Raw genomic sequence first — 22,013 nt, forward strand, 5'->3', positions numbered from 1 at the left:
AAAATATCCTATCCAAACATTCCCGTTCAACCACGACTATTCATCGTCAATTTTCATATTAAAAATAACCTTTAAAGTTGCCTGCTGCACTATTTTCTCAATCCCCAACACTTTCAAAAACATCCAAGTATGAACTTAAAAATCACTTTTATTAGCTTAGTAAATTTGACCGAACCAAATGGGTGTGAAATTTTCCACAAAGTGGACGAAGAAAAGGTCAATGATCAAAAGTCAACGCCGTGAATTATCACACTTGACCATAAATCTGTTTTGAAATGAACATATTCGAAACCACTAAACACTTATCCATGGATCCTTGCTCACTTGTTATAAAAACAAGTTCACTTTTATAGTTTATTTATACACAGAATGACTAAATATTTTTTCCTCCGCATGTGCCTTTTAAACCTACACAGGGTCACTCTTATTTCCAAAATGACAAAAAAATAAACATAAAGACAGCTACCAAGTTCTTCGAAAAATGCAGGGCAAGAGCTACATCAGTAAAAAAAATTGCTACCAGGGTGACCTATAAGATATGATAAACAATAAACAGTACACTGCAAGCTAGGAATACAAATATATGAGGATTTTACGGATTAAAGTTCCATCATGTTCCAAAACATTTGTAGATTCTTTCTCATTTCTTCATTAGAAGAACCACTGTGTGAGCTGCTATACTTCTATTCTCTCCAAGGCTGTCCACCTTTTCATGAGTTTTTGCTTTGATATTTACTACAGAAGAGTCCACTCCAAGCAGTGCAGATAAGTTGGCTTTGATAGTGTCCTTGTGAGGGCTAAGTTTTGGCCGCTGAAGTATCAATGTAGCATCTAAATTTCCAATTTCATAACCGGCTTCATGCATCAGTCTAACCTGTAAAATACCACAACACAGATTAGAAGATGCAGATAAAATATCCGGAAGTTCCACAACTTATCTTCAATCACATTCATAATAAAAAGATTTATGATAATGAAAAACGATTTCATTGCACAGCCAATAGGCCATCATGTAGCAAATACAAATCAAACCAAATGGCATTAAGTAATCAAATGGTGAATCATAAATCAAATTGAACCACAGGATTCTGAGATACAATGAAAAATAACTTCATACAAATAATTTATATCGACAAAAAATGCTTAGATACAAATATCACAACAAAGGTAAGCTATAACTGAATTGTTAACTTTCTATTTTAAAAGAATGAGATGGACAAATAGATTGTGTGCATGACTGATTTAGCACCGGATCAAGTCAAATGCGGATTCACTTTCTACATCCCTAAATAGAATAACTTTCATTTTTCAAATCAAAAAGTGTGGATTGGGGTTCTAACTATCAAAACAAACTTCTATTTTTCAAATCTGAAATGTGGATTTGCGGTTCTAAATGGCAAACCAAGCTTGCACGCATATCATAAGAAAGTGTGAAACTTCACAAAGAAAAAGTTGACTAAGAATAGGGTGTGATCAAAAGTTCTCCGTCATTTCCTTACCAATTCATCACTGTATTGAGTGATTCCTATGTGATTAATGCAGAGTTGAATCGTCGGAATCAGATTCTAAAGCCTATGCATGTAAAAACTAATAAAAACAGGTAAATGCAGAGTGGGAAATCAAGTTGCTCATCCTATATTCAAAAATAAGAAACCGTTTTTGAGGGCAATATCAGTACTTATGTGATAGAATTGAAAAGAATACACAAGGTTTCATTGCATGTTGTTTTAAAAAATTTAAACAAGAAGAAATAGTGCCATTCCATTATGCGTCCTTTCATTCCCTTACACCATACTTAAATTCAAGATACAACTTAAGTTCTAACTCCGCATACTAACTTAAAAGAGCTACTTAAATTAAAAGTTCTTTTAATTTACACCAAGGGAATGAATTGAATTCAAATAATAATACAACGGAAAACAAATGCCCAAACCAAGAATCAGTTAGTGATAGATAAAATGAAGTAGAATAAAGAAGACATGTTTGTGGGATAATACTCACAGATTCTTTAATGAAGACCGAAGAGTCACAACCCTTCCACTTAGGATCAGAATCGGGAAATATTTGGCCTATATCAGGAAGACCTAACGCCCCCAAAATAGCATCAACGACGCAGTGAAGCAGAACGTCCCCATCAGAATGAGCCTCGCAACCTTTTTCGTGGGGTATGTTAATTCCGCCGATGATTAGGGGGTAACCGGGTTCCAAGCGATGGAGGTCGAAACCGTGGCCGACCCGAAAGGGGAGAACCTTGGAAGGAGCGGCGGAGGGTGGAGAGTTGTCAACCTGAACGGAGGGGGTTGGGATTGAAGCCGCTGAGGCTGAGGCTGAGATGGGTCTGAGACGGAGGCTGGGAAGGAGGGTATTGTTTTTGCAAGGGAAAGAGGCAAATAAGTGAGGGGATTTAGGGTTTGTTGTGAATGGAAGGAGGATGGAAGATGCTGCAAAGGAAGAAGTTGCCATAGCTTTTGAAGCTTAGAAGTGACAGATCTGGTCTAGATGGAAATGGAACTAACAAACAAATTAAGACAAGACACAAGTTTGTGTGAGTGGCTCACAACAGCGGTGTCCCATATATTATGTTTCCCTGTGGCATGTCTGAAATGTGGGACGAGTTACTAGCAGCCTGCAGGGGCGGCTCAGTTCCACAAATTAGACTTCGTGATTAAAAAATAAACAAAACGATCAATCTGAGATATTATCTAAATTAAATATTGCATTTTACTTTGACTCTTATATTCTACTTCTCCATATTTAGCTTCGTCTTTCTTTGATTCTTTCTTAGAAATTGGGTTTAATTAATTCATGATGTTTTAATTTTGGTCCTTTCTAAACTTTTTTTCATTTTTGGTTCTTCCAATATTTTTTTTATCCCCGTTGTTAGCATGGTTTCGTAAACAATAACACGGCAATTAAGTTCTATGTTATTATTGAGTTAGATATCAGAATGATTTACGAACAAATACCGTATCGCTTATAACTTTTAATCAGATGATGAAATAATTTAAGAATAGAGTTTACGTTCCTTATTATCATTATCATGTTATACAAAGTGAATAATCTGATACATCTTGATCAACCTAATAATATTTAAGTATTATTAAAATGTAAAACTTAAAAACCAAAAACATCTATATACATAAACTAAGAAATTATTAAAAAATAACATATATAAATAATATTTACTGAAATAATTTTATTAACACTATCATATATTTTAATATTTTATTTATATCAGTCTATAATAATGTAAGTTTTTTCATTCTCTACAAATTGTAAAATTATTTCATCGATTTTCAATATTGTATATATTATATTCATTCCCATTATTCATATTTTAATTTTCTATTTTAAATTATTAAAATATTTTCATATTAGTGTTCTCGGAATACTAAATCTGAAATATAATTTTTTTATGTGTATTTTAAAAGGTATTTCTAAATCTCTTCCTAATTATCCATTTCGAAAATGTTTTTTCTGTAGTCTAGGATAAATCCTAACAGTAGAGAAATAATAAGTTCCGAAATGGTAAATCAGGAATGTGCCAATGTCTTATTCGCTTAGAATCGTGGTGTTTAACTCACGCCACAACATGCTGTTTTGCCACAATGAAGAGTGTAGTGAGAGGCATGGTGCAAGGGGCACACTGTGAGGGGAGGCGCAGAGGCAGGCGTGGTGCAAATGGGAGGTGTTGTGTACAAGGGAGCGGGAAGGTGCAGAGGGAGGGAGGTGCGACAGAAATAAGGATTTCAAATTAGGGTTGGACTAAATATTGGCTGTAGGGTAAAATGGGGATATTTGAATTCAGTGGTGCAGACAGGAAAAAGTGGGGGTGCAGAAAGTAGCAACCGATAATCTTTATAAATTTGAGTTACGGAAATTGTTTTTTCTTTTTATTTAGCTTTGTATTTTACAGTTTTAGACATATATTGAGTATATTCATATGTAGTCGGACTGTACAATTTTTTTAGCAATATACTTTCCCAAATAGTCGTATCCATGAAAGTATAGAGCTTCGATTTCAGTTTTCCTTCCTCTTTGAATCATTACGGTCACTTCATCTTTGTAATTATCCTGTAAAACAAAATTTGTTAAAGTAAAACACGGTCTGGTCGAAAATAATATTCTTCTGTTAGCCTTAAGGATGATGCTTGATGGACATCAATTTTAACATAATGCTTATACGGATCAGTTCTTGTAACAGCCAATATGCATATTTCTTGCATGGAAATCTAAGAATCACAATAGCAACGTATGTAAAAATATTTTGTACAAGAAATGAATTTCATCAATTGAAATAAAAATCATAAATCACTGAACAAAACTCGAGGAGGCAAATAATACACTAGGGGCAAAATTCAGAGGGGTTCTGGATAGCGTACCTGTAATATTCCTGAGGACATCAAGCTTCGAGCAATTTGCAGATCCTTTGGCTTCAATGGAACGAAAGATTGATCAGGCACCAAAGGTAGATCATTACTCCGCAGTCCTAACCACTTGACGTTGCAAGCTAGACAATGCATATAAAAACCTTTCTTAAGTTTCTTTTAAACACATCAGAGCTTCTATACTTTTGTTATACCGGGATTATACAACTACCGTATCTGTAGGCCTCTAGGCCCATTCCTACACTTCCAAATTTGAAGGTGCATAGAATGGCTAATCCAGCTGGGTTCCTTTATAAGTTTAAACACGGATAGAACAAAATGTTACATTTTTTAACATAAAAGAACAGAATGTCTTTCTGAAACAATACAGCGGGAAGTTATTATTGGTACAAAAACCAAGAATTATACCAATCCACCAAAGCTAAAATTGGCAAGTCTGGAAAAGCTCGATTGATCCGATAAAGAAGAAATCTGCATTTGAACTTTGGCGTTTCAGTTATTAAAAGCATCATATCAATGGATTAACACCACCATATATTACATGATAGTTTCTAGCATGAATTGAGAACATTGTTGAGATCCTGTCAGATCTCAAAGATATTGAATTATCTATCTTGTAAACTGGTGTGCAGAGTACCTTGTGGCCATGTCTGGATAGCCTTTAGCAGTGATAAGAATGCTCGGAATTTGATGAAAAAACCGATCCTCAGTAAGCCGCTGAAATATTGCGTGCTAAAAGAGAACCAAATATTATTGTATCAAAAAGTATTGTTCTTCCTTGGGAAAGTATGGAACGTTTCAACTTTCAAAATAGCATGGTGCAATAGTTCAGCGAAATTAGGAATTTGAATAAACCAAACAACCTCTAACAAGCTCACCTTTTCCACAATTATAACGTACCGAGCATCTGCATGTAGAACCAATCTCTCTAACAAATTCAAGTCACCAGAAATTGCAAATCCAGAAGAGCCACACAAAGAGCAATCAACAACCTCTTTGCCCGGTTCCTGTACAAAAAACATCATTTGCAACATTTCATCAAACAATTCGTATACAATATCCTAACCATAAAATACCGAAATTGCAGTACCCTCGAATGAGGTATTCGTGAGATACCTGCAAAGTCAGACGGCCAGCTATGAGTCCTCGACTGGAAGCCATGATTCCAAGACTGTATCGGCTGCACCGAAGCAATGCTACCAGATCTGTTTGACTCAGATTGATTTTCCAGTTAATACTTCAAAATTATACGAAAAAAAAAAATAGAGACATAAAAAAGAAAGGACACAGTAATAATAACCTTGGATCGTCCTGTTAACATGCGTTTGAGAGGGAAACAGGTGTGGCGAATCACAGAGCAATTTGTAGAAGAGCTCCCTCTGCGTGACCCGCGTTTCCTGAAGCAATATCTGATAGCACATCTCCATCACCTTCCACACTGCAAGTGAAAGATTAAATTTATATCTCAAACACACAAAAACAAAAATATTGGAAAGAAAAGAACAAGAAAAATGAAAAACTACATTCGTAATCCGTACCCCTAACGAAGGGCTTTGCTGCATTAGGTCTCATCAGAGACCTTGTCGATATGGAATTGGAGAGAAAAACACGTGAAAGTTCTGTCAACAGGCCATGGTTCACTCGACTATTGCTATATTTTCTCTGAATCTGTTTGTTTCTTAGGATTATTAAGATGAAACTTGAAATACATTCATATTTGTTTTCTGATAGCAAATAACTAAGAATAAGATAACACAGTGACAAGAACAAGGTAAACCAGTGTTTAAAAGTTTATTCAAGTGAAACAGGGAAACTATTGCTTATAATTAATCGAAATTGTACCAAAGGCAAATCTGAGATGGCAGGGTTGGATGCATTTAATATTTTTAGAAAATTGAGGACAGAAACTTCAATTCTCGCTCGGACCTGCACGCGTCGAAACGGAACGGCTGGCCAGATCAAGATCAAGAGAAATAGAAAAACGAAAAAGGATGGATGGTGAAAGAGCATTATTACCTGAGCAGGAGGGACAATATCGACATTACAGAGCTCTTGATCGGAGAAGAATTTTAGAGCCGAATTTTGAAGATCTTCCATCGGAGCGGGAAATCTTCAGAATTAACTGTATAATTGGCGCGCAATGCCCGGATAAGATAGTTTTGTGTCAAACACAACAATTTTATGTCGTTTAACTACACATAAAACAGTCCTTTTAGAGAAAAAGAATATATTTTATTTTATGTAGTTTTGTTAAAATACTTTATGTGGTGTTTTAAGTTCTAATATTTATGGTTTTAAGTCCATTCTTTTTTACTTTGTTTTGACAATTTAATTCCAAGTATTTAACTCCTTTTATTTTCTGAAAGTGACCTTGCTTGATGGTAATTAGGAAGGTAAATATGATATTTTTCATTGTAAAAATATTGGGATTTTTTTCATAAGGTAGATTGGGGAGATTTACTATATTTAAGGTATGAATTGTTTACACAAAAATCGGATATCAAATAAATGAGATTTTTCTACTAAAATATATTGTGGAAAATTTTTGTTAAAGTATGAGTTGCATACATAAATATCTTCCACACCATCTTATTTTAAAGGTTGATGTTTGTGAGTATTTTATTGAAAATTTGAAAGGTTGATCATACATGTCACTCAACTTTCTCGGTATATAATAATAGGATACAGATGACAAAAATAATTTTGATAAAAAATTGCAAATGCAATCACAGATTATACAACATATATATATATATATATATATATATATATATATATATATATATATATATATATATATATTAAATACATTATTTCTAATCCAAAAATCTTAAAATATTATATTCATAAAAGTCAACATTCTAATATTTGCACTTAGATTTCTTAATAATATTATAACAAGTATATATATATATATATATATATATATATATATATATAAAACATGTTTTTTTGGGTAATAATTTAATGAAGAAAATCTTAATACTTAAAAAAATTTATTTAACAGTCAATAAAAAATTATAGAATAATCATAGTTTAAAAATATTACTAAAAGGTTGAATTGGAACAAAAATTTATATAAAACAAATACATAATAAGGAAGACAAATGTAACATATCATTGTAGAATAAGAGAAAGAAAATGAGTGCCCACATAATAATTTTTCTTCCTTTTTGGGACCCGGATTGAATTTTTTTAATTAGCGTTTCTAACGTGTTTATCAATTAATATGAAAGTAAAAATATATAAAACGGTATAAATAAATTAAAATATTATGATTAAATATATTTAAAATATTAAATAAAGTTAATAAAATTTAGTTAAAAAATTAATTCAGATATTTAGTTAAAAAGATTAATTCAGGTATCTACAGAGTTTAGAAAGCAAATTGATTTAAAATTTTTTAAAAATACTAATACAAATTTTGACTAAAATTTGAAAGACATATTTAATCCTTTAACAGTTTACAATTACGCAATATTTTGCAGTGATGCATACCAAAGTGAGGGAACACTAATGAAGTACGTTGCCCTGAAAATAAGGTGTAATTAATTGGTTGGTTGGACAAATTATCTAACAATATTACTATAGAGTAGTTTTCATAATTTATTTTAAGAGTATCATAATGTAAAAATTAAATAAAAAACATTAAAAGTAAAAGCTAAAATTAAAAAAATATTTAATTAAATCATAAAAAATATTGATAATTTTATAGTTTAAAACAAAAAATTGTGAATATAATTTAATATAACTTAAACAGAACTAAATGTCATTTTTCTTAAAACTAAAATAAACATATAATTTAAATAATCATTCGTTATAATAAAATGTTATATTTTTAACAATGTAGATAATTTTTATGTAATTGAGCTTTATAATTAAAAAGTTGTAAAATAATCGAGTAGAACTGTGGACATATCCAAAATATACAACAATTTGTTACAAATCTGTGAACACTTCTTTAATGACCAAAAGAAAATCTGGGCGATGAAATAACTTCTCAATTCACTGTAACAGATAACAACTATTAACTGTGATGGAAACGAGAGATATATCTATACACTGATTTCAGCCTTTAGCCACCTAGCCACCCACCCATTCCAACAATTTCTTAGTCAGTTAAATTAGAAAAGTCAAATCTTGGCAAGTAAAAGAAAAACGCTTATGATTGTGCTATATATAACAGCGCATAAAAGTGTAATTTCCATTTATTTCGTTAATGAATGACAATAGTAGAACAATAGGTTTTAACATGAATCCTGAATTTGGAGTTTAGGTTTTGGCAAGCAAAGCAGACACTGAAGCGACGAAAGCAGCATTCATGTATGTGGTGGGCTCGGTGTGGGAATAGTCAGATCTTGCATCATTGAAACGGTCATTTGAATCGGGTCCTCCAACAATGGCACCCACATGAGTATTGGGATTTGGATTAGGAGAGTTGTAATAATCTGAGAGACCACCATTGCAACCCACCTTCGCTGGGTGAACTTTTATCGAAGGGATGGATGAGCCTCTGTGATGTAATTGCTTTGGGTATTTGCTGCCAAATCCCACCATGTACGACATCTTCATCGGATTGTTTCCCAGTATGTAGTCCACCTGCAATTCCCACACACATTGATTAAACCCTTTTTTGAATGTCTGAATTTGAGTTGTTTCTGATGAGAGAGTTTCGTGTTCGTGTATATATATACCTGTGTTTTGGCAAAGGCTGTAATTTGAGACGGTGTGAAATGCGCGGAGCCACAATTGATTCCGTTGATGTGATTTCTGTTTAGGATTCTAGAGAAAATGAATAGCACCATGGTCGAGCTCGTGGTATATTGCAAATTGCTACTATCTCTAGTAAACAGAAGACCACCTGAGTCAACAATAAAACTCATTCCATTAATCACATTGCCTAATACTGAGCTATAATAGAAAATTCTATTTAGTCTTTTCTATAAAAATAACCACTTGTTTCAACACGGTATAATATATATGTTTATACCAGGAGTTGTTTTAATCTGTTGAGAGTTGCTTCCTGGCATCACACGACATATAAATGACTCAGCATCGGTCTTAATTTTGCCCAGGTCTTTTTTTCCACCGTAAAATTCCTGGAGAAAGAAATTATAAAGGAAGAGTTATTATCTTTTTTCCTTAATAAAAAATAGGTACTGGTAATTTATTAAATATGTAAGACCTCGGTTAGTAATGTCTGAGCCCCAACAAATTTGTTGTCCCAGCTGAATTCAGACACTGCCTGGCTCCATCCTTGGTTACCTATGATGTAGGTCAGATACCTGCTTTCTCCACTTGCCTTGTACAACCATGCAGCAGCCCATAGCAGTTCATCCTTTTTTATACAAATTACGAAAAATCCCGATGAGTTAATGATTAATGAAAATTTTGTTCTAGTGTTTAAACGTTTCGAGACCAGCATCTTGTACCTGGTAACCTGAGTACGAGCAATAGAATGGGCAAGAACCGGAATAAGAACCTCTGTACTTGTCTGCAAAATCAAACAGCTGCATGCAAAACACCATCATAAACAGTATATTAAAAAACCTTCAAACTGTGCTGTCTGGAAGCACGTCAACATTTCCATGTCATAATAATTATATATTAATAATTGAAAATAAATCGTATATATATCATGATGCATTGCTTACTGTTTTCGCATGGCTTAATAGCGTGGAGGAATACTTGGCATCTATTTTCCTGAATACAATTGAAGCAGCAGAAAGAGCCGCAGCAGACTCAGCTGCGGCTTCAGTCCCTGGAGAATTAGCATCTATCTTATACACTGTCCTTGGTGTATCCATGTCTTCTGGCCTCTCCCAACAATTGTGATCAGCGTTGCCATCTCCAACCTATCACCATTTAAATGTGAACGAGTCAACTATAATTCATGTTATTGCTGCACTTTTTTTCTTCTCAACCACTTCTTACGTGTTTAGGTTTTGATTCAAAATAGCCTATAGGAGTAAAAAGTTTTGATCTTAGAAAAAGGTTTCGTTTACTTTTTATAGCATGTGATTACGATAACAGTGTTCTTGCTAAATATAGAAACAGGCCTGTGTGTAGAGGGTGGTTGGGGAAGTATGGGCTCTGAGTATGAAGTCTGCACCCCAACGGATAGCACTTTGGAGATAACCAAGCTGGTTTACCGAAGATATCTCACTTTCGTACTCAACAGCAGCCCAACTCAATAAGCTCGTAGCAAACGCCATTGGCCATCCAAACTTGACGTTATCACCAGCATCGTAGTATCCTCCGATCAAATTCACCTGCCACAGATGATATATATATAGATGATTAATCAAGATATAAGAAACACTTACATATAAACTATAGTTTATTACAATGTAGGGTTAGTTAGTGATACGTTTTGAAGTTTTCCATCAGAGAGAGCGGAGTCTTCCCTCCACTTCACTCTTTGGTTTGAGGGTAACTTCCCCGAGCGTTGTCCTTCAAAAAACAAAATGGCTTTGCCAAGAGCGTCTGCATAATCATAATTTGGTGAGCCTGAGGAGCTCATCAACTTCCCATCATCATCCATCGTGGCTAATCCATTGTGACTAACCATTGAACTCCACAAGAACACACCAATCAACAACAAATTGTACCCCATGATGTATATATGAGTATCAGCTAAGAACTCGATCTCTTGGTTCGGCTAAACCAGCAAGCTATGGTTCGTATATATAGATGGAAAATGCCTGCGGCATTACCTAACTGCTACATAACTTGATGAAGTGGAGGTGGAATGGGAGATAGAGTGACGTGCAGTAATCAAACTCAGACGGAAGGAGTCACGGAGATATATCTAGGGTTGCCTCATTATAACAAGAGAAATATGTTCCACACCCCATTCCCTCTAAATTTCCGTGTTTGTCATGCATTATTCTTCGTAAGAGACTCCTACGTGATTACCAACATCTCTTTTTGGGGGCTTACCTAAGATTATCAATTTCTTACAGCAAGTGGCGCAATTGATTTGGTGTCTGATTAATAGTATTTTAGATAAGAAAAAGTTAGGCAGCATAAGTGGATATCTGTTTCTTAATTTACTCATCAACGTTTCGCTTTCTTATTGCTCCATTTCATACAGACACACTCATGTTGCGTTCGTTTTGGCATCTCTTTTACATTATTTAATAATATATTTTTTTTTATGAGATTCGTAATCGTAATCGTAACACTTGAATTTCATGTTTCAATGACGATGACCTAATTTTTCAAGAAAACGTTATACATCGGATATATATTAGGATAATTATGATTACGTGTTCTGATATGAAATTACCGGCAAACAGCAGAAAAGTGTAACTAATCCGGTGGGACCAACTTGTTCCGAGAGGCTTAACTTCTTGATTGAGAACAGGACAGTGTTCGGCGATTACTATTTCTGTCCAAACTGATCCTGTTCCCGTATGATTCATGTTCGTCATCTCACATGCATAACATGGCATCTTCGGAGAAATTTTGGTGCAATCTTTTAACGAACGATATAGGCATCATAATTCATCGTTGTTATACTTACCACACATTTCGGCGATACATGTACATAGATTTTTTTTATTCAAGTATGGTGGGACAGATCACTTGTTTCACGGGTTAACACATTCAACGTAAATTAATTAACTGAGAGAAGGGGAGAACAAGAATATCACACCACATGCAAATTATATTGGGATTAACTAACTAACTATTCAGTGTCATATCGCAACTTTGTATAGACTCGCGCAACCAAGACTTAACTTTGTGCTGTGCCATTGAACTTAAGAATGAGAAAATAATTGAAAATAAAGGATATTTATATATATATATATATATATATATATATATATATATATATATATATAATCTTAAATTGACTTTACTTCTTGAGATGAAGTCAAAGTAATATATGTCCATAAACTAAATATACGTATTCATTTACTGTTGTTCTTAGTGATTCCAGCGTGTGGATCTTGTTGGTCTTAGTAAGATCTAGCGTGTGGATCTTTAGACTAGGGATAAGATTTAAGTAAATTGGAGTTGGAGAATTATGATTTATATTCCTAAAAACGAAAACACGATAAATTTTTCAATAAAATAAAAGTTACGAACAATATTTATTACTGACGAAAATATTTATTTTTTAAACATATAAATTACGTTGATTTTATCTAAAACCTAATTATAAATTATTATTTTCTTGACCTCTAAATTTGTTTTAACGAAAAAAACATACACACAGATGGAAAGAGATATGATAAAACTAGTTTTTTTAAAAATGATAAACCTAAATGGAAGAGAGAAGAGGGAAATTTAATAAAAGATTAAGTTTCTTACAAATAGTTGTCCCGAAACAACACTAGGAATCAGCCAATTTTCAAGCAAACCAATTAATTTACTCCTGTCAAATAAATTATTATTTTAAAATTCGGATTTTTTTTAATCACTCTTTTAGTCTTCGTCATCATTTTCGAAAGATAACTTAACAATAAAAAAATCTTAGTTCAGGTAAAAATGAAAACATAATTTAAATTAAAATATTAGATTATTTTTAGATATGTAATTCAATTAAACAATATAATTACTATATAATTACATACATAATTTTACTTTTTTATTAATTTAATTTCAATATTGTATTTCTATTAGGAAACAAATAGACCTAGCTTAGATGATTATAGTTTATTGTCTATCTTCTAATTTTGACATTATAATTTTTGAATAGCTATGATATAATTTATTTTTAGTTTTTACAGACTATAATTTAATTTCTAAAGTTAAAAAATGACAAAACGTATTTTTATCTTTACAATTAATTATTATAATATATAAGAATTATGTGTTATATAAAATGTAATCATTATTTTTGGATTTTTTTTTTCAATCTTATGCAAGTCAAGACTGACATAAAATAACTTTTTATAACATATAAACATTTTTTTATTAATGACATTTAACATATATAAAATTAGATAGACACACACGTACATTGTAAAACAAAAATTAGATGCAATTAATTCCTTATACACTATTTGTAATGAAAAATTAATAGTTATGCTATTGGGAAATTGTAAATTGTTCTATTAATAAATAATTTATCTGTTTATATGTTATTTGGATAATTTTTTAAGGACTTGTTAAAGAATTGGGTGCTCAATAAAGCTTTTCTAATAAGTCAGCTCGACTTTACACGGAATAAAATCAAATTGAAGCACTTTTTAATTTTATTTTAGTTTTTAATAATAAAAAAACGAAATAGGCTTAATGATATTCAAATTCAAATAAAATGTTTTTTCACCTGATTTAAAATCTTCCATTAATTTTTGATGACTATATTTGATCAATTTAAATATCAAATTACAAAAAAAAATATTAACTAATAAAATAACTATTATTATAAATAAAATATTATAATTAATATTTAAATTGGTCTAAAATTTAGTTGCCAAAATTTTGACACAAAAAAAATTGTTTATAAATTCGTCATTAAATATTTATTACTAAAATTTTGGCTATTAAAAAATTAATTTTTAACTTAGTCTTTAATTAATTAATGAACACTTTAACAACCAATTATAAATTTTTATTTATAATAGTGTTATTTTAGTAATTAATAACTTTTTTATTTCGTAAATTGATATAGTAACTAATAATTTTTTTCATTGATTATTTTTTATAAGTTTGCTTGATATAGTGTATTAGAATTAAGGGATATCTTCATTCAATAAACTCTTTTACATCAGGTAAAAACATTAAAATGGTGCGATTTAATTCTTTATTTATCAATACGAGTTAATTTTTAAAAAAATTATAAAAATTGACAAGCTAGATTTAGAAGCACAATTTAATTTATTTAAGATGAAATTAAGCTTATAAACATAATTGAAAACTTAAAGAGGAAAATTAACAAACAAAATGCTAGTTAAAGACATCGACATCTAAGGCAACGAGCATTGCAGTTTCAAGAGCAAATTTGAGAGCTGAAAATACTAACACAAATTGAACACGCGTTATTACGGTGAACTCTAACTGGAATCACGAAAATCAAACCAGAGGAGGAAGATTATGAGTTGGGAACCAACTTAGGAGAAATAGAGTTGAGCTAGCTTGACAAAGAGTAGAGGCCAAACCCTAGCAACAGTTCTAAGGAGAGAAAATGAACTGTTTTTTTGAAAAGTTGACAGAATGAGAGGGTTATGATTGGTTTAGAGATTTTGGACACCCTGTGGATCAACTTTAGGTCCAATAGATTGGGATTTGGGACAGAATTAAATGGGTCTTACAGAAAAATAATTTTGTTTAATTTATTTATTTTTATTTATTTACAATGAAAGTAAACTTATTAATAACCGAAAACTTAAAGAGTAAAATTAAAAAAACAAATGTATATACATCATTTTCTTTATATAGTAATATAGATGATTTTAATGTAAATTACACTAAAGTTGTATATTTAAACATGATTTTAACTGGTTTTTTTGGAAATGTATAATCGAGAACCAACCTTAAGTGGTCTTTGTGGTAAAGTTTTAGAGAAAACTGTAAATATAGTCTCACATTTAGGATTAAAGTATCCCTTCCCTTCTAATATGAAACAAGGTATATACTTCTTCAGTGTTCTTTGGGCATTTGCACTTTGGTATTGCTTGAACCCAGTATTTTTGTTAGGTTCTGCAATTCACTCGTTTTTGTCTGTAGAAATTAATTCTGGAACATAACCAGTTTTTGTGACGAAATGTGTGGTGGCCCACTTAAGCTCCATCCATATTTATAATATAGCCCTATAATTTCAACGTGTCAAGAATATGTTTAATCACAAGTTTAGTGTTTATTGGGGAATCGTATTCTAAATATTATGGATATATGATAAATTATTTGTAAATACAATATGTAATATTATATATTTATATGTATATGTATGGATGATAAAACTTGTAACGAATTGTATAATGGATACTCACATATGTATATTCGTGAACATTAGTTACCGATTAATAGTTATTAATAAATTTTATCTAAATATTTTTTTAAAATTAAATATCTAAATGAAATTATTAATGAAAAAGTCATTAATTAGAAAGAATTATTTTAAATTTAATTTCATATATTTTAATTTTTTTATATTTAAACATGTGAAATTAAAGTTATTGTGGATAAAAAATTAGTATTTTAAAATTTATATCTTTACATAATTTATTTAAATTAAAAAAATCAAATTTATTTGAGTTAATATTTTATTAAGTAATTTGATTTAAATTGTACATAAAAAATATTTTTCTAAATTAAATTTAAATTTTAAGGATTTGCTTTTTAAAAATTTGATTTAAAATTAAAAATATTTAAATAGTAGTTTAAAATATGATTGACACGTAAAAATTTTTAACTGAATTGAATTAGAATAATTATATCCTATAACTTCTAGAGTTTCAGAATACAATATACCAAATTTTAGATCAAAATAAATTTTGATTTTGACTCAAAATTCTAAAATTAAAAATATTTTTAATATATATATATATATACTATTTTATTCAAATTTATTATAAAAAGAAAAGACACAAAATTGTCATGTCCACAACGTATAAATCGAAAGCAAGAAAGAATCAATCCAACGCCGTCATTTTCAGCTTATGCACTTCGCTTTCCCGGTTGATGTGCCATGTCATGGTGAGAGGTTAAAGAGAGGGGGAGCAATCAAACAGGGTATGGAGGAGGAAAAGGGGGAGAGAAGAGAGAGAAAAACAATATATTTGACAACCTATGAAACACATACACCACAACAGGAGACACGTGTAAATTGTAAAAATATAGGATTGACAGGTCCATATATACAAATGATACTTTACGGTCTAAAAAAATATTTTTTTTTTAAATAACTATATCTATTTAAATAGTATATAAATATAAATATAAATAATATATTAATTATTATTTAAAAACTTATGTTAATAAAATTTTCAAATAACTATATTTAAATAATATATAAATATAAATAACATATTAATCAATATTTACATAATTATATTAATAAAAAATTTTAAACAATTTTTTTTTTCAAAAAATATAAATATAAATAATATATTAATTAAAATAATTAAATAATTATATTTAAATAACCATATTTATAAAAATATGTTTTTTGGTAGTTGAACAAAGTGTATTATGAAAAAAGAAGCACTAGACTAGACATTGATAAAGTGTAAATTTGTGATGGATGTAAAACATTGGGTTGGGTTGGAAGTAAAATAAAAAATTAGCATACTAACTAATATAACTAAATTATTAAATTATTTAGAAAAAAAAATTCTTTTTTTTAACTCTTCTTCTTCCTTCGTGTATTTCCATTTCCTATTTACTTTGCGCCCTACAACTCTTCTGGTGTTGGTGTTCACGGTGTCAACTTCCGCGATTAAGATACTTAATTAGTGGGTTTAATTTTTATGTTTGATTGTGAAATAAATTTTAATGTAAAAAAAAAAACAACCTAATATTTATAATAATATACGAAGAGATCCATTATTTAATACACTCCTATTTTATTTGAAAATATATTTAGAATAATAAAGAATTACTTTAGTGTTACAAGTAAGTGTAAATAAAATTCAACAAAACAGAACAATCTTTTTTTTTTTATGTTTTTATATAACTAATATTATCTTTTTTTATTAAAAAAGAAAAAGAAAAAGAATTTGTAAAGATTGTTTATGGTTTGGGTGGAAGTAAAGTAAATACGTTAGAGAGAGGGAGAAGTAAAGCAAGGAATGAATGAAGAGAAGGGTCTAGAAGAACACTCCCTGCTTAGAAATAACACTGTGGAACACACGTCAACGAGCACACTCCAAATCGAAATGGCGAAAGAACTTGAGAAGAAAGCGAAGGAAGCATTCTTCGACGACGACTTCGCTCTCGCCGTCGATTTCTATTCCGAAGCCATAAAACTAGATCCAAACGACGCTCATCTCTTCGCTGACCGAGCACAAGCCCATATTAAGCTCAACGCTTTCACTGGTTCATACCCTCACTTTCCCTCTCTCTTTTCGCTTCATTAATTTTACTTTCACTCTCTCTCTTACTCAAACGTATTTGTTTCCATCGCCAGAAGCAGTTTCCGATGCCAACAACGCCATCCAGTTAAACCCTTCCTTGTCCAAGGCCTATATTCGCAAAGGGTTTACTCCTTTTCTCTTTCAATAATTTATATACAAATTCAAACATTCTCATAATTTTCACATTGAATCAGCGTATCTATGTTTCTATGCCTCTTAGTTGCTGTTGCTATTTATTTTTGCAGGACCGCTTGTATGAAGCTAGAAGAATATCACACTGCCAAGGTAGCACTTCAAAACGGTGCCGCTTTTGCGCCAGATGATTTAAGATTCTCCAAGTTGATTCAAGAATGCGATCGCTTTATTTCAGGTGACCACACATTACACTTACTCTTTTTTTAGGTTTGAACTGTGTGTGCCGATATACAGTGACTGATTATTGACATTGGATGAATCAGTTTAACTTTAGTAGTAATTGACCTTTTTATCGTATCCAATGATTGTGATTTTTTTGTTGTTGTTAGATTTATAGATAGTAGATAGTGAAGTGCGAAATTCTCATTTGTTTTGGATGGTATAATGAGTGGGTGGTACTAATATAACAGTTTTTTGTAATTGAGAAATTATGCTTCTCTTCATTTGATATATTATATCTCTTCATTTATCAGAGGAATCAAATGGTCTTGTTAGCACCTTATCGTCAAATGGTTCCCACTTGAGCATTAGGAATGACGGGGTGGCCAAAGAAGCTGAGGAAGACAGTTTGGTATCCCAAATCAAGGAAGTCACAATAAACAGACCAAAATACAGGTTCTCGCTGTTTTATTTTTCTATCATCCATGCTGTTATTTTTTACATTATTAAGTTCTATACAAAAAATATAACCACCATCACGAGTCTCTACTCCCATCAAATCCGTTAATAATTCTACCTGATATAAGAATCAAAAACATTTTATATGGTATTTTATGGTTTTTTAATCCTATTATTACTAGGTTCGTATTTTAATTAAGCTTATTATGTATATCATAAAACAATATTTAATCAAAAAGCCTCCTGGGATGGTGTTTCTTTAATGATTATTTCGTCTAAAAAAATGCTTATCAAGCGTGGGGTCTAGGAGTATGGGGAATGTTAATATCATGCTACTATCTAATAAACTTCCAATAATTTGTTCTTTTGGCATGGTGTCTCTCGTGTTGTATCTATGGATATTTCATTGTATGCTGAAATTTCTTTCTCAATAACTGATAATCTGTTGATTATGCTGAACCAGACATGAATACTACCAAAAGCCAGAAGAAGTGGTTGTGACAATATTTGCAAAAGGAATATCAGCAAAGGATTTGGTTGTTGACTTCGGTGAACAGATTGTAGGTTTATATAATGGGTGCTTAGTATTTCCCCTGTACCGCTGCTTTATTTCTTCATGTTTTTCATATATAACTCTCCAGATAACTTGAAGTACTTGAACATTACAGCTTAGTGTAACTATTGATGTTCCTGGGCAAGATGCCTATCGTTTCCAACCTCGATTGTTTGGGAAGGTAACTGATTTATATTAATAGTTTACTTGTCTATACTTGATGATTTTCTATCTTTTTAGATATCACATAAAATAGATACCGTTTTCTTACAGTGCCATGACAAAAAGATCCTGCTTTATCTACCTTGAGGTTTTGTTCTTATTTCACCAGTAAATAGACCCTGAATAACTGACAGCATTAGTGAAGCAATTGTTTTTGTTTGGTGGGATCTGAGGGGCCTCTGATAATATTCCTCTTGTTTTTATCTAGATTTGTTTTGGAATACTTCAATTATAGAATTTAAATGGATTCATTTGGAATGAATTAATATTATTTTAAATAAACTTGGTACATTAATGTATGTACTGATGAAATTTTGAATTCTTTCATTTTGAATATTCCAAACACAAAAGATGGCTAAATAATCATTATAGCAGTCACCATACAGCTATTTTGACCCCTTGGGCTTCCACCATAGGCAATTTATGTACAGAGGCCCGTTATGGTGGTACTGTTTGCCACAATGACATGTTTATTTGGTTGAATTTTGGCCATCTGCTATTGATAACCTCACAAATACTCAATTATGTTACTTGGTGGAATAATGATTTTATTCCATAAATTTATCTTCTTTTTACTAGCAAGGCGTTCTATTCCTTTCTTTTGTTGAATTATTTTATGTATATTTGAATATTACTCTATTATTCAGGATGAAAGTCTAGGGGATGTGGGCTGGTGGTAGTTTAATATCTGTGTTTGTTTATCAGGGGACAGCTACTTGATTTTATTTTTCTAATTTTAAAATAAGCTATGTATTGCTTGGGCAAATAGCAAATAAATATTCAAATTCATTATTGATTTCGTACCTTTTCCTTTTGCTTGAGCAAATCAGATAATACCCAACAACTGCAAAGTTGTGGTATTGTCAACCAAAATTGAAATTCGTCTTGCAAAAGCTGAAGCTATTAATTGGACATCTCTGGAATATAGCAAGGATACACTACCTACTAAAATAAGCATGCCTATAGGTGAGATGACTATTTATATATTTGATCCTTTTCTGATACATTTGTGTCCTTCTAATTGTTAATTGGATAATTGAGAATGTAACTTGAGGCAATTACTTTCCTGATGGTGAGCTAGCTTACTCCCGCTGTTAATCCATGCAGTTCAATCTCAAAGGCCTTCATACCCATCATCAAAAGCAAGGACAAAAGATTGGGATAAGTTGGAAGCTCTAGTGAAAAAAGAGGTTAGGAAGCTATCCCTTTTCTCCCTTCGGGATAATTTAGGCTTAATTTTTAGATGCTCCATATAATTTCAATTTCAACTTTTACCAGTTTCCCATGGCTTAAGATAAAGCAATTAGCTTTCTTTATGTGATTGTTACATCGACAAAAAATAGTTTTATGTTGGCAGAATTGACTAATTGTGGCACCCTCTTAGTTGATGTGATGGTAGTTTTACTGATGTGGATTACCTTGAAGACATTGAAATCGTGTGTTTCAATTCCTTACCAGCAATGAGAATCCAAATCATGACATGCTGATGGATGAGTGTAGATTTTAATGTGAAAACTTCAGATTTTAAATTGTACATGGACCAAATTCAGATGTTTTGTTTAGCTGGAAGACCTGAATTAAACCTACGTCGTATTTGGATAATGAAAAATTAGAAGAGTGTAAATCTAGATCAAACAGAATGTGTACCTCATCATGTAAGACAACGATATTGACAAAATTGTGGCCTGCCTTTCAGGAGAAAGAAGAAAAGCTTGATGGTGATGCTGGTTTGAATAAATTGTTCCGTGATATTTACCAGAATGCAGATGAGGACATGAGGAGAGCAATGAGCAAGTCTTTCGTAAGATATCCATTCTGTGCATGCTTTGTTATTCACGTGTTTTATTTCCCCCGATTTCGGTTAGTTTTATCTTAAACCATTAACATCTGCTCCCTTTTTTTTTAACTGCTTTGTTTTTGTAGGTGGAGTCAAATGGAACAGTGCTATCAACCGATTGGAAAGAAGTGGGATCAAAGAAGGTAGAAGGCAGTCCTCCAGATGGCTTGGAGCTGAAAAAATGGGAGTATTAATTGGCTACTCAAATATCCATATAACCTTATGCTTCTGGGAGTTCAGGTTGTAATCAGTTATCATTGTTAATGCTGTTTCATTTGTGTAAGAGAAATTATTTTTGTGGGAGAACAACTCAATTTGCTTTTGCTGTAGGAGTGGATTTTATTTTCTTGGTATATGTTCGTATGATGTCGGATTTCAAGTTTTTATCTTTTTATGAATCAAATATTGGAAAATTAAGTTTGAAAGGATGAGTTTTAGCAAAGATGCTCCTTATAAAAGTTCAAAATTTGATTTGTTGACGGAGCTTCGTCATATTAGAATTTTGGACATATTAAATTAATCTTTTAAATGGTGTGATCTGAAAAGTAAATTATTATAACCTAAAAAGTTGAAATTTGATGTCAAACTGAACATTGAATAAAAAATAATCGTATATGGATGCAACACAACTAGAATTTGGGCAGTTATTGAATCTCATCGGCCTAAAAAAATGGTTGTAGGGATCAAGAAATTTAATTTAATTTGTTCATAAACAAGAGTAATGCAGAAGAATGACAGTAATAATGTACTGCATGAGTTGGATGGATCAAGAAACTACCTGTTTGACAATACCTCTTTATTTATAAATTCAACTTAATGCAAGATTACAAAAGTCATCAATGTGTTTAACCAATCCGAAACAATTGAGTGAATGAAAATAAAAGAACAAAAAAAAAGGAAATAGAAAAATGTATGTATCTTAAAAAATGTTAAAATAGAATATATTTAAGTAATTTTTAAAAGTCGTCAAATTTATTTAAGTTTCTTAGTTGATTATTTGTTGAAACAAAAAAAAAAATAGCTATAAAGAAAAATAGTTATTTATATTTTCAAGTAATTCAATTAATGAACTAGTAATTATTATTTTTAAATTTATTCAAATTAAGTCACTTTCAAACTATTTTAGATCTGACGATCTGAGATGATATTATTGTATTTTTTTTATTGAT

The 22,013-nt window shown here is 31.2% G+C and overlaps 4 protein-coding genes across 4 annotated transcripts; 1 reads left to right on the forward strand and 3 right to left on the reverse strand.

Moving 5' to 3' along the window:
- Nucleotides 1-302: 302 nt before the first annotated feature.
- LOC114174243 (2-C-methyl-D-erythritol 2,4-cyclodiphosphate synthase, chloroplastic) lies at nt 303-2,618 on the reverse strand. Its single transcript, XM_028059041.1, has 2 exons — nt 2,002-2,618; nt 303-874 (listed from the first exon to the last, which is right to left on the reverse strand). Exons 1-2 carry the CDS (start codon nt 2,461-2,463, stop codon nt 641-643), a joined length of 696 nt encoding a protein of 231 aa, XP_027914842.1. The 5' UTR covers nt 2,464-2,618; the 3' UTR covers nt 303-640.
- An 818-nt stretch (nt 2,619-3,436) lies between these two features.
- Nucleotides 3,437-6,529, reverse strand: LOC114174252 (meiotic recombination protein SPO11-2). Its single transcript, XM_028059051.1, has 11 exons — nt 6,405-6,529; nt 6,231-6,314; nt 5,927-6,056; nt 5,689-5,826; nt 5,505-5,593; nt 5,267-5,395; nt 5,026-5,120; nt 4,797-4,859; nt 4,600-4,676; nt 4,383-4,510; nt 3,437-4,074 (listed from the first exon to the last, which is right to left on the reverse strand). Exons 1-11 carry the CDS (start codon nt 6,483-6,485, stop codon nt 3,940-3,942), a joined length of 1,149 nt encoding a protein of 382 aa, XP_027914852.1. The 5' UTR covers nt 6,486-6,529; the 3' UTR covers nt 3,437-3,939.
- Nucleotides 6,530-8,413: 1,884 nt separating this feature from the next.
- LOC114173292 (endoglucanase) lies at nt 8,414-11,059 on the reverse strand. Its single transcript, XM_028057581.1, has 8 exons — nt 10,759-11,059; nt 10,448-10,660; nt 10,043-10,243; nt 9,821-9,898; nt 9,574-9,726; nt 9,379-9,487; nt 9,083-9,249; nt 8,414-8,987 (listed from the first exon to the last, which is right to left on the reverse strand). The coding sequence occupies exons 1-8, from the start codon at nt 11,002-11,004 to the stop codon at nt 8,661-8,663; spliced, it is 1,494 nt and encodes a 497-aa protein (XP_027913382.1). The 5' UTR covers nt 11,005-11,059; the 3' UTR covers nt 8,414-8,660.
- A 6,038-nt stretch (nt 11,060-17,097) lies between these two features.
- Nucleotides 17,098-21,272, forward strand: LOC114174080 (protein SGT1 homolog A-like). Its single transcript, XM_028058827.1, has 10 exons — nt 17,098-17,381; nt 17,473-17,542; nt 17,665-17,789; nt 18,088-18,229; nt 18,696-18,792; nt 18,901-18,966; nt 19,838-19,973; nt 20,115-20,197; nt 20,704-20,808; nt 20,931-21,272. Exons 1-10 carry the CDS (start codon nt 17,135-17,137, stop codon nt 21,036-21,038), a joined length of 1,179 nt encoding a protein of 392 aa, XP_027914628.1. The 5' UTR covers nt 17,098-17,134; the 3' UTR covers nt 21,039-21,272.
- The last annotated feature ends 741 nt before the right edge of the window (nt 21,273-22,013 follow it).

This window comes from Vigna unguiculata, chromosome 2 (assembly GCF_004118075.2).
Source record: "Vigna unguiculata cultivar IT97K-499-35 chromosome 2, ASM411807v1, whole genome shotgun sequence".
Classification (NCBI taxonomy): Eukaryota; Viridiplantae; Streptophyta; class Magnoliopsida; order Fabales; family Fabaceae; genus Vigna; species Vigna unguiculata.

What these genes read in the sequence shown, in the direction of transcription:
- LOC114174243 (XM_028059041.1), bottom strand. Translation starts at nt 2,463, where the DNA reads ATGGCAACTTCTTCCTTTGCAGCATCTTCCATCCTCCTTCCATTCACA. An exon ending in CGGTCTTCATTAAAGAATCT is followed by an intron (nt 875 to 2,001) that starts GTGAGTATTATC and finishes GGTATTTTACAG; the next exon opens with GTTAGACTGATGCATGAAGC.
- LOC114174252 (XM_028059051.1), bottom strand. Translation starts at nt 6,485, where the DNA reads ATGGAAGATCTTCAAAATTCGGCTCTAAAATTCTTCTCCGATCAAGAG. An exon ending in CCATCTCAGATTTGCCTTTG is followed by an intron (nt 6,057 to 6,230) that starts GTACAATTTCGA and finishes AGAAACAAACAG; the next exon opens with ATTCAGAGAAAATATAGCAA. An exon ending in ACGTTATAATTGTGGAAAAG is followed by an intron (nt 5,121 to 5,266) that starts GTGAGCTTGTTA and finishes GTTCTCTTTTAG; the next exon opens with CACGCAATATTTCAGCGGCT.
- LOC114173292 (XM_028057581.1), bottom strand. Translation starts at nt 11,004, where the DNA reads ATGGGGTACAATTTGTTGTTGATTGGTGTGTTCTTGTGGAGTTCAATG. An exon ending in CTGATGGAAAACTTCAAAAC is followed by an intron (nt 10,661 to 10,758) that starts GTATCACTAACT and finishes CATCTGTGGCAG; the next exon opens with GTGAATTTGATCGGAGGATA. An exon ending in CAACCACCCTCTACACACAG is followed by an intron (nt 10,244 to 10,447) that starts GCCTGTTTCTAT and finishes AAATGGTGATAG; the next exon opens with GTTGGAGATGGCAACGCTGA.
- LOC114174080 (XM_028058827.1), top strand. Translation starts at nt 17,135, where the DNA reads ATGAATGAAGAGAAGGGTCTAGAAGAACACTCCCTGCTTAGAAATAAC. An exon ending in ATAAACAGACCAAAATACAG is followed by an intron (nt 18,230 to 18,695) that starts GTTCTCGCTGTT and finishes ATGCTGAACCAG; the next exon opens with ACATGAATACTACCAAAAGC. An exon ending in TAAAATAAGCATGCCTATAG is followed by an intron (nt 19,974 to 20,114) that starts GTGAGATGACTA and finishes TAATCCATGCAG; the next exon opens with TTCAATCTCAAAGGCCTTCA.